Here is a 12302-nt window from a genome sequence, read left to right on the forward strand (position 1 = left end):
CCTGGGCCTTCCCCTCATCATCCCCGGGTCTTCCCTTGGCCCCGGGCGCTCGGTCTTGCCAGCCCGCGCGGCGTCCCGGAGCAGGATCTCGATCTCTTGTGCCCCGTGGCCGTCCCGGCTCACGCGGCCCAGGACGAGCGGGCCCTTCCTCTCCGCAGGCCGTTTCTGAGAACCCGGGAGCCGCAGACTGCGAATCTCCATGGCTCGCTTGGGCGGTTCTGACGCCAAGGGAGCTGTACGGACCCAGCGGCGCCTCCGAGCCAGGGTGGGCTGCAGGGAGGGCTCCCCGGGAGCCTCAGGGAGGCTCTGCTCATGGGGAGCTTTGGCATCTCATAAAAAAGCTTGGTACCAAGGGAGGAGCACTTCCAAGATGTGATAGATTTTAAAGCTTTGAACTTTAGCCTGAAAAAAAAGCAGACTGCTGTGGAGTTATGTGAATATCTCCAGGGCTGCAAAAATGATCCGAGGGCCGGGGCACCTCTCCTGCAAAGACAGACTGAGAGAGCTGGGGTTGTTCAGCATTGAGAAGAGAAGGCTCTGGGGAGACCTCATAGCAGCCTTCCAGTACCTGAGGGGGCTACAGGAAGGATGGGGAGGGACTGTTCACAAGGATGTGTAGCAATAGAACAGGGGCAGTGGCCTTAAACTAGAGCGGGATAGATTTAGATCGGATGTGAGGAAGAAGTTCTTTACAGTGAGAGTGGTGAAGCACTGGAACAGGTTATCCAGAGAAGTGGTGGAGACCCCACCCTGGAGACATTCAAGGTCAGGCCTAATGAGGCTCTGAGCAACCTGATCTAGTAGAAAAGGTCCCTGTGCACCATGGGGGGGCTGGACTAGATGACCTTGAAAGGTTCCTTCCTGCCCCACACATTCTATGATTCTCTCTGCTTGGGGATGAATAACGAGTCGTCAGTGCACTACGATGGGACACAAAACCTTAAATACAAAACTAGATACAAAAAAAAGCCAGAACTATCAACCACCCATGGTGTTTCCAGGAGAAGATTTAAGAACTGTATTAAAAGTTCGCTTTTGGTTTCGCTTTGCTTCCCTTTTTTGTTTTCTTGTGTTTTTGAAGTATTTTTAAAGTTTTTAAGTTTTTTGAAGTATTTCAGACCCTAGACATTCTTATGAAAAATGGTGTGGGCTGAGAAAAGTAGATATACCAAACACACCAAAGGTTTCCTGGCACTGTGCCAAATATGTGACCTCATAAAATTTCACCATTAATATTTTCAACAATGCAGTTGACACTAATTTCCAACTAGGGGAAGGCAACATATTTACCTACACTGATATGAAGATTCATCTGCATTTTCCAGCAGCCACAGACCCAGCATTTGCCTTTTCTTGTAAAATGGCCTTAACATGACAAGCATATTCCCTACAGGCTGCCTGCATCAGGGCTGCAACAAATTAGAGCAAAAAATCTAATCATCCCCACTAGGCACTGATAATCACTGACGTGACCTGCACTGATTAACAAGAGACCTAGATACTCAGCGTAGCTAAGAACACCTCAAGATAGATGTCTGAAGTTTGGTGTGATGAATCCCACTTCAGATTTCCTTTTGGAAAAAAAACTGAACAGAGCAAGTGCAACAGCATCAGGGTGTCGTTCTCAAAAATAGGTTTGTAGAGAGGCTGATGCAATAACGACCCAGAGTTTCAAGGCAGTTTGCTGTGGCCAATGAGCTCAGCCATCACGCAGGTGTTGCAAATTTGTGTCCTCCCCTTCACAGGTTTCTATGACTGAATGTTGCACTCCCACTGGCATTGCCTTCTGAAGTTTTTCTAGAGAGCAAAGTTGTTTGATTCAATATTAATACTTCGCTTTGCTGTTGTATACACATGCATGTCCAGTTTTAATATACAAATATGATCTAATAGTTTTAATTAAAGAAAATTAAGATAAGGAACCAGTATTATGATAATATGGTGGGTTTCAGCTCCAGTCCGTAGACTTCTGGAGATCTGTGGGCTACTTCAAAGATGCTGATGAAAGGTATTTAAATAGAAAAAAAACAAGCCTTCTGTCAGTAAATGCACAGTGCTTCACCACTGGTAAATTCTTAGGGATCTGAAAAGGAATGAAATCTCCTGGGAGAAGACAAATGTGATACATATTCCTGCCTATCGTTTTTTTAACAGAAACTCAATGTAATTAAAAAAAAAAATATTAAAAAACCACAACCAAACCCCAAACCAACAAGTAGCTACAGTACGGAACATCAGCATGTTCAAAGAGGTTGCTGTGGGCACCCAAAATAACCCCAATTGAGGGACTGGCGTAGGGCTCACATTACTTAATATACTGCCAGAATAATTCAGTAAATTGGGTTAATTATGATTAGCATGAGAAATGAAACACAAATATCAACTTTCTACTTCACAGAACTCAGCAGATCACTGGAGGCAAAGGGCTACAGAAAATTTCACCATTGAAAATTCTGAATTCTTGAAAAGGAGGCCATGAAACCTGTCAGACTGAAGAATTTTTGTAACTTTGCCCAAGCTACTCAGGAAATCACAAAATATTTTAGAAAATTCAAGTAGTGCACAAACTCCATTAATCATGTTTAAATTATATTCCAAATCAAAAGACAGCTGGAACCAAACAAAAACCTTTTATTCCCCCATCGTGCTTGAGTAAAAACCCTGGTGTAACTGAGATGTGTCATTTCCCTCCACAGCACCGCCGCATCACATCAGTGCTATGAGCAGAATGAGTGTTGCTAAATAGATATTATCTGCTTAAGGGATAAAAGATGTAATCCCTTCCAAATTGTCAGACTTTACCTGAAGGGCTAAACCAACTTGAATTTTGTTTGTGTATGCTGCAGGCTAAGACCTTGCACAGGGAGAGTTACCAGAGATCAGCTAACCTGCAATGACTTGTTACCACTTGGTAGATGGGTCATGTCTGAATTCTGTGTTTTTCCTCCCTACCCTGTCAGCAAATCCAAATATTTCTAAGTATAATGAACACCTTAATTTCATTATCACAAAGTGTAGAGGAATAGGGAAGAATCACTTAGGATACACATATATGAGTCTGTACTTGCACTCAGACACAACAGTACCCCAAATACAAAGTTGCACTCATAACTACAGTTGCCTAAAACAACATTAATTATCTACAAAAAGAAATTGTTTTCAGTAAAATAGTCCCCAAAACTTGGTGGCAACTGATTGTCTTAACATCAACTTAAAACTGCCTTTTAAGGCACCCTTACAGAAGACTGTCCTGCACCCTTACAGAAGTTTGAAATTGGAAAAGCTCAGTTTTCATGAAGAGATGAGGTATTCAGGCTTAAACTTTCAAACATCAAGAAACACGGGCACATGGCACACATCCAGATTAATATATCACTGACCTTCTTCAGCGTGCCATTATATGTAACATACCTACTCTGCCTCAGCAGGTATAGCATTGCTTAAGAATGAAGTAAGAATCTAACATCTTTTCTGTGTAAAGCGAGCCCTGTATTTGGGAGAAGTTTTGTGAATATAAGGCTGCACTTAATCCCTGCATTCAAGCAGCAAGCTTATTCTACATAATTCTATACACAGCATGGGCTCTTTGCTCCTTTTGAAATCCTTTTCTTATTCACAGGAAGCCTTTTGATAGTAGCCTCTCACTTACATACCACTCTCATAGTGAAAATCATTATGACAAAAAGATCCATCTGTATCAATGGTACCTGGGTGGGTTGGCCTCGGCCAACAGCCAAACACCCACCTAGCCTCTTGCTCAATCCCCTCTCTCAGGATGAGGAGAAAACAGGAGAAAGGCAAGGCACAAACAAGAAGGCAGGCAAATCGAGTTTCAGAAGCCATGGGACAGGCAAGATCTCTTAAATGCTGATTTTTTTATTTCCTTTGTGTAAAGCAAACAAACAAACAGCGTTTAGGAGAAGATGCATCAGGGACCCTGAGGTCTCTCCAGTAGATGCGGTTTTGCCATGTACGTGACTACAGCTCTATTCAGTAGCATTGTGTGCCATATGCAGGCAATTCTAAACACCAACTACAGCTTCAGGAAGCAGCATTGTGTATAAATCCTGTGTAATTCAGGGTTTTCAGCCATTTGTCTTCCGCTGACTACAGCATTTTAAGTCTAAAGGAAATTTAAAATCCCCTGGAGTATCAGCTCCATGTTAAAATGGATTTCCTGGATAAATAAGGTAGCACTGTATACCCACTTGGCTCAGGTATCACTGATCACTTCCCCAGATGCCAGTCACTGAAGTCAGGCCCTTCCTTTACTTATGTCTGTAGCATCTACAGGATCCTGTTTCACTAGTAAATAATAATCTTTAGTGTCAGATATTCCAGAGCATACTGCTTTACACAGAGGAGCTCAGTGTGAAAATTTAAGATCAGGTTACATAACTGCATGGGCATTATGTGCCAAAGAATTTGTAAATAGTAGTATTTGTCATGAAGCTAATTGTGATTGTAGAAGTTATTGGTGCCAATACTGGAGTCCGTAATTTTTTCTAATCTTCTACAAGAGAATCTAAGTGAAGAAATTGGTTTTCTTGGATTTTTATTTGAAATAGGAAATGGAAAGTTATAAGGTGCAGGAGTGGTAGAAAAATAGTGAAGGTGGGAGCTGCAACAGTATAGAAACCCCCAGGGACAAACATCAAATGCAATAAAGGAACTACAGGACCAGAATGTGAACTTTGAAATTCAATTTCTTTTCTGCAAGAATAGAGGTTTCAGAGGCCATGCATGGTTTCAGCCATGCTCTTAGACAGGCAACCTCTTAGCATTTCCTTGACTAAATGTAAAAGCATTTTATTAAAGCAAATTATGGAGGAGCTATCCTGGACAGTAGCATAATGAGGTGTTTCTGCACATGAAGGAAATTGTAAAAAATACAAGCTTTCTGTTTTTTTGGTTTTGTTTTGCTTTGCTTTGTTTTTTCTCTGCTTTTTTTGAATAACTGTTTTCCAATAAATGTTTTCAGTTATCTTCTATTATTGTCTAGTCTTTTTATGTTCCAGGTGTTTATAGTTATTTTTTATTATTAATGGATCATTTAGTATAGCACCTAAAAACCTTTAGTATACAACTAACAGGAAGGAAAAAAACCACATTTGAGTTAACATATAAATAACAATAACATTACCTAATTGAAAATGTAGTTAATTAGAAAGACTGAGGTATTTTAAATATTAATTTTGGCCTATAAACAAAGAAGTTATTTGCACAAAGTTATTCATGTTTCTAAGCAAAGCCAGACTCCTGCTATAGTATCAAGTATAGAAAATTCTGTAAGCCTAGAGGGTATATGACATTTATCACCAGACTGTAAAGGTTCCACTTCTCTGTTCCCAGTTAACCAGTTTCTTCCTGAAATCAATGAAAGGATGAAACGACATATATAACAACTCAGGCAACTGAACTGCATTTTCTTGCACAAATCAGAATTTTGGACATGAAGTTAATTTGTTGTCTGAGATAGGCTTCCCATGTAATTTCTCTTTTGATGTCAATTTGTTCAGCCTTATCTTCATAATAAACTAATGCACCTTCTGATTCCTGATGACATGCAAGCTATCACATGCCGAAGATAACAACCTTCTCTAATGAGAACAAGAAATGACGAAACAGATGGAAGTAAGGGTACCAAAAATCCAAAATGTCTTCCAGCTTCCTGTAATCACCAAAGTAAAACCATGAAGCTGTTTAAGAGAACTAAGGGACCTGATATATTCACATTGTACTGGAAATACTGAAAGGGTGAGAGGGATATTCTGATCAACATGAAGCAATGGATACTTTCATAGGCACAACAGGAGACAAGATATAAAGCATCACTCTGCTCTTCCCTTCTGTCTACCTAGTACATCAGTTACCATGTAATCAGTGTTTGGCATGCTATTTTCCTCTCTTCTGCATTCCTCCTGCTCCCCAAATTGAATTTACAATTCCAGTCCTGGATTCACCATGAGGATGTCCTATTTTTCTACATTATGACACTTTTACATCACTCTTTCATGCTTTTACAAGCTCTGCAAGTACAGAGGCAGCAGAATAGCAACTGACTAGTGAAGACCTCAACAATCAGTGCAGGGAGGAAAGGCTGCTGCGAAAGGACACCCTTGTGTGTCCCTACAGCAGCATGGCACCAGCTGTTTTAACACATACATCTTGAAGAGCTGTGTTGACCAAAAATGCTGCAATAAACTAAATGGTGTATATCAGTGATGTGTATCTATTCAGAAAGACAAAAGATTTAGTTAAATTGGATAAATCTGATTTTATTCATCATTCATGTGAAGGTGAAAGTAAAAAAAAAAAAAAATTAAAAAAAAGCAAGAGAGAGATAGAAAAAACCTAGTATAACATTTGAGAAACTGTCAAGAATCCCACTGATTATTTTTAGCCCTATAGTTTCTTCCAACTCTAGTAAGAAAACTAAAGTTGCCTGCAAAACCTTTTTCCTCCAGAACACTCCCAATGTGTTTGCTACTCTAAGCAGTCACTGAAAAGCCTGTAGAGATATCTGCTCTATAGATACTATTTTTCTTGCCCATGAAAGTCACCAGTATCTTAGTGGAACTAAATATCCTAACCTCTACATTCTCTGCATTAGATGTGCACTTCTTACGATACACAATTGTTCTTGTTTGGTGGGGTTTTTGGTAGCGGGGGAAGGGCCACAGGGGTGGCTCCAGGAAGAAGCTGAGAAGCCCCTCCTGCCCCAAAACCAGCCATGGAACCATTAGAGGGACAACAGATGTGTCTCAGCGATTAACATACGAAAGAACTCATAACCTGTGAGCAGAGAAGGAGTGGGAGAAGAGCTGTGCTGGAGGAGGAGAGTGGTGCTGGTGGTTGCTGAGGAAGAAGGAGAAGAAGGTGTCCAAGCAGAAGTTTCCCTGCAGCCCATGGCGAGATGGCAGCTGTGCCCCTGCACTCGTGGAGGAATGTGGTGCAACATTCCCTGAAGGCACCAGGAGGCGTGAACTTGGCCAGTGGACTTGGATTTTGTGGCCAGTGGATTTATTGCCAAGTGGGCTCTGATTACGCAGCTTTGGGAGACCCCGGCATGAGGGGAGCTTGTTCCTGAATGAGCCCATGACTCTGTGGGAAGCCCAGGCTGGAGCAGCTCCAGACCTCGTGGGAAGGACTCATGAAGGAGAGGTTCATGGAGGACTCTCTCCTATGGGAGAGACCCCATGGAGAAGGCGGGCAGGACTGTAAGGAATACTTCCTGAGGAGGAAGGAGCAGCAGGAACCACCAGCCTGTGAACTGACTCTAAACCCCATCCCCTGTCCCCCTGTGCTGCTGGGGGGAAGGAGGGAGAGAAACTGGAAACAAAGTGATTTGGGCCCTGGAAGAAGGGAAGGGTGGGGGTAACATATGCAAGCCCTGCTCTGTGTGTGTCTGTGTCCTGTGTGTGCTTGATTAGTGTGAAATTAAATTATTATTTTTTCCCCAAGCTGAGTCTGTTTTGCCTGGGACCTTAATCGGTGAAGAACCCTCCTTGTTCTTTGTCTCGACCGATGAACTTTGTCCTCCTCATCCCAGAGCGTGTGTGGGGGGACTTGAGTGAGCGGCCATGGGGCTGGTTCTTTGTTGTCGTTTTGGACCCAAATCATGACAACAATGTACAAGATAGTTAATATGGGACATACTATGATGGGCAGTTATGTTATTTAAACCATAAGTAATTTTCTCACTAAGGATTTTGGTAACAGGAGAGCCAGAAAGGTGCAGAAAGCTTTAGCATACACAAAATTCTCATCTGCTGAGTTTTTACCAATCCATAAAAAAAACCAGGACTTGTCACAGCCATGTTTATTATAAATCCAGATGCTGCATTCCCATGAGATAACAGAAAAATAGGTACTGTGAAAGATGAATGTACCTAATGAAGGCTAAAATTCAAAAGCTCAAAACCAGTCCCAAGGCGATGAAAGGAGAAGCCAGCCATGAATAATAAACATACTGACAAAAATATTATAGCACATTAAATGCTGCTGAATCTTACTCTGTGTATACATTCCTCAGAAAAATTCAAAAGTATACCTAGGAAAGTATTTTCAGACACACTTCAGCAATATTTTACCGTCCTGTGTTTATTTATTACAGTTTTGTTTCCAAATGTTCTAATTGAAAACCCTACCCTTTTATTTTTGGTAATTCAGTTAATTTTTCATATTTAAGCATGTCTGGTGCTGAGACTTACTGGAGATAACCTCAGAGCACAACATTTGCCCAAAAGCAGCACATTCAGATTAAACAGATCTGACACAGGACAAGTTTGAGAAGATCAAGAGCTGAGATCTTTTTCTCTCATTTGCCAAGTGCCAGCTATTAAGAGAAACCTTTCTTACTAGGCCTACATCAAAGCTCTTTTGATAAAGAACAGATTTCACTTCAAGTAATCCACATGTCACAGCAATTTTACATTCTTTAATTCTACTACTGCATTACCTTGCATTTCAAAACCAGAGCTGAATTCATATATGCCAAGAGATGGTCTTCTTTGCAAAGAGCTGATACTCTGCTGGAGCAATTGTTGTTTGAAGTTCAACCTTGTGAAGCCAACTTCCTATGATGCCTATCATTGCTCAGATTTGGTAAGTTCAGTATGAACTTACTTTGTATATATAGGAGGTCTCCTTCAGTGTGATACCTTATTTTTATAAATATTGTATGTCTACCTACAAGTTATGGATATTATTGATAAAGTCACAGGAACTGTTTTGTTAGATCAGAACTGTACCCTAGACCACTAAGTGTCCTGTCTGGCAGCAGTCAGGGACTCAGGTTTCAGAAAATGAAGTTTCCCATTTCAATTTCTGTTTCCTGTCTCAGAAAAAAAACCAAAACAAGTCAGTTGACAAAGGTTCAACACATTCCACTCCCCCTTCAGGCTCCCTTCCACAATGGTACTGCTAGTAGGCTGTCTACTGATAATGCAAGTGCTTTGTCAGTTCTTCAGTAACATGCTCACTTAAAAACAAAACAAAACAAAAACCCTCAAAGTCTTTTAATAGTGCATCCAGATAACTGATGAAACTCCACTATTAAAAATATAAGAGTAAATTATTTGATTAAGGTTTCTGCCACTAAGCTTTATGACAAGCTTTGCTGTGCTACAGTTTTGGTAAGGGTATGTGGAATGTGAGAGCATTTGATTTAGACATCTAGTTAAGAACTGTTCAGTATAAAATAACAAATAAGGACAGTGATATATTAAACACACAGAGATGCCCAATAATTGACAAATAAGCAGGTGGTAACAAAGACAACAGTGAGGAGCAGAACTGCTCAGGCCAGTAAAGGATCTGCCCAGGAAGCCACTCTGAGGAGGGTCAGCCTGAGCTTTGTCTCTAGTGAGAAGGGGAAACATGATTATCATGAATATCACAAGGTATTTGATGGGGTGTATGGGACAGTGCAAAACTTTTCTTGGATATCAGGAGGGGCTTGTGGGATTATGTACAATTTCTTACGGGATGTTCACAGAACTGGCCAAAGGCAGAGAAAGAAAGGATCAGAGTGGGACTAGGAGGATGTGTGGGAAAATGAGGTGGAGATGGACTCACATCTGAGCAGGCAGTGGTGAATGCACTTGTCTGACTGAGGTCTCTGCCTGATCATGGTAGCCTATCCTATCTTCCTATTAAAGCCCTTTCTTAATCAGTTTTCTATCTTAACTAGTCATCTTTCTCCAGTGAATTTAATCATGTGGTTGTGCAATCTGCTAGCAGACTTACACTTACACTGGACTAGCCAGTGAGTAGGAGGAGACATGCATGTATGTATGGTCAGGTTAGGGAACTCAAGGTCCAGGCATGGATATCAGATGGACCAAGGGGCCATGCCGGTATCTGCATGAGGGACCCATGAATGTGGGTGTGCTGGGGAGCACAGGGCATGCGAATTTCAGTCCTCGTCAGCTGGAGAGGGGGAGCAGGACTTGTACATGGCTTCTGGTAGAGTGTTGTGTACCATGGCAGTCTGCATAGCTGACTGTGTTAGTGTCCTCTGGGTGTGCATCTGTGTGCATAGGCTTGGCCAGGACACATGCAAACCTAAGAACCCTCCTGGGTCCAAAGAGTCCTAGATGGACTTCAGCAGCCAGGAGCAGGAAACCCTGCTGGATTCAGCAGCTCCCATAAGGAGAGAGGCTTATTTTTAAAAAATCCAATCTACAGGTGGCTCATGGGAATGGTAAAATAATCAAACTGGAAAGAAATATGGTAAATTTTATTTTACAGAAAATACTGTCAAAAATATCAAAGAAAATGTTGAAAAAATGTACTGCTGCAGTATTTTTGCAAACATTACTTTTAAAAGTAATTTTAAAGTAGTTTTAAAAGAAACTTCAAAAGAATTGCATAAAAGTGAAATCAATTCACAGAATGGTACTGCAAGTTGTTCATCATACAATTAATGCTATCTTCTGCAGAAGGAAGAAGAAATCTTCTGTGCTGTTGTTTTGCCCACTAGTCAGCCTTCTGAACATATTTTACCGTACCAATCACATTACAACTTGTCTGTGATGATAACATTCACCAACTGAACAGTGAAAGAGTATCTCATCACGATGGTATTTAACAGCCTACTCTGGATTATATCTTCCTTTGCATTTAGTTCAAATTGTTGACTAGTTCAGGCTCTTGTTTACCTGTTTCTCCCTTTTTATCTCCATTCTGCCATAGCAGCTGTTACCATTGCAGATTCCACATCCTAGCCGTGAGATATGAAAAAGGTATTCTCAGTGAGGAATAACTGTTTGTCTTTGGGCACTTAATTAGACTTTGCCCCTCCCCCCAATAAAAAAGAACCCCCACAAAAAACCAAACTTCTACTTGAAGAAAAATAATTAATCTAATAACGTTTTACTGTGGAGTCATGCTGAGTTTTTATCTAATTTTTAAAATAATGAAAGTATGCAGTTAGACAGAAGAATTCAAATACCACACCAGAATGTGAATACATCAGCCACAGGACTGAAACTTAATAAAAACCAATGAATTCAACATATCACTTAGCTCACAGAGTAAGGCATGTATCCATATACGTCCATGATACTCATGAGCACAGGCAACTGTCCCCTGAAGAGAGCCAGAAATAAGGATTTAATGACAGAAAAATACTGTCAACAGCACAATCAGATCCCATGGAAAATACTCTCAATCACCTATTTTTTCACTTTTCACCTTGTAAGTAAATTAAAATATATTTTCCCTGTTAAACATCTCAATTTCTAGAATAGTAATTAAGAGCTTTTTTTTTTTTTGCTTGTTTGCTTAACACTAACTAACCTGCTTAAAAGCAGATGTTTTCCATGTCTATTTGCTAGCAAAAAGACCAATATGGCAGGTAGGTACTTGTTTAAATGACCTTAGAGCAGTCTGATTACAGCTAACTGGTAGGTCCCTGCAATTTTTTGCTTGCAATACCGTTGTCCCTGGCAGAAAAATGCCTTCCATTGTACCTGCATAGCAAGACAGGTGTCTCCAATTATCATTTTGATGGTGTTACAATGTCACATCCCTTTGCCTGCCTAAAATACAGGCATTAAATTCAGCTTCTTAACCACCAAATGTCTGCTGTGCTCATGTTTTCTGTTGGACAGGCAGGAGTTTGTGCCATCTAGCTTTCTGAATGACAGCCATTTCCCCAAACTGCAGTGAAATTATATTTTCTTTTTATAAGGGCATGTAGTGATTGGATAAGCAGGAGTGGTTTCCAAGCGGAAGATTAGGTTAGACATTAGGAATAAATTCTTTACTGTGAGGGTAGTGAGACATGGTACAGGTTGCCCAGGGAAACTGTGGATGCCCCCCTGCCTTGAAGTGTTCCAGGCCAGGTTGGATGAGACTTTGAGTGACGTGGTCTAGTGGGAGGGGTCCCTGCCCATGGAAGGGGGTTAGAACTGGATAGTCTTTAAGGTTCAACCCACACCATTACATGGTTCTGTAAAAATACTGAATATATGAATCTGTGCACACACAGCTTGTATCGATGTAGCAGCACACACCGTGCAAGCAGGCACTGAACAAGCCTTTGTGAGCAAAGTAAGCCGATTCATGATTAAACTACAGCCTCCGGGACAGGAATATATTCATTACACTGCATCAGGAAGTAGAAAACTGCATTCCTGACCATAACACACGGCAGGAGCTGGCACAGCTCCGTGAAACGCGGGGTAACGAGCTCGTCCTGTGGTGATCAGCGTGCGAGGCCGCCCGGGGCAGCGCGGCCTCCCGCAGGCCCCAGGCAGGCCCCGGGCGGGCCCCACGCAGGCCCCGAGCGGGCC

The 12302-nt window shown here is 41.5% G+C and overlaps 2 protein-coding genes across 2 annotated transcripts in view; one reads left to right on the plus strand and one right to left on the minus strand.

Annotated features, from left to right (window-relative positions):
- The window catches only part of EIF3H (eukaryotic translation initiation factor 3, subunit H), a 90579-nt gene extending 90378 nt beyond the window's left edge, over positions 1-201 (minus strand). Inside the window, exon 1 of the mRNA XM_009995365.1 lies at positions 8-201. Within this exon, the coding sequence (XP_009993667.1) occupies positions 8-201 (194 nt within the window). The remainder of the gene's footprint in view (positions 1-7) is intronic.
- The window catches only part of UTP23 (UTP23, small subunit (SSU) processome component, homolog (yeast)), a 16173-nt gene continuing 4070 nt past the window's right edge, over positions 200-12302 (plus strand). Inside the window, exons 1-2 of the mRNA XM_009995366.1 lie at positions 200-265; positions 1953-2008. Coding sequence (XP_009993668.1) covers positions 200-265; positions 1953-2008 — 122 coding nt within the window. The remainder of the gene's footprint in view (positions 266-1952; positions 2009-12302) is intronic.

Source organism: Chaetura pelagica, unplaced genomic scaffold (genome assembly GCF_000747805.2).
Source record: "Chaetura pelagica isolate M959 unplaced genomic scaffold, ChaPel_1.0 scaffold53, whole genome shotgun sequence".
Classification (NCBI taxonomy): Eukaryota; Metazoa; Chordata; class Aves; order Apodiformes; family Apodidae; genus Chaetura; species Chaetura pelagica.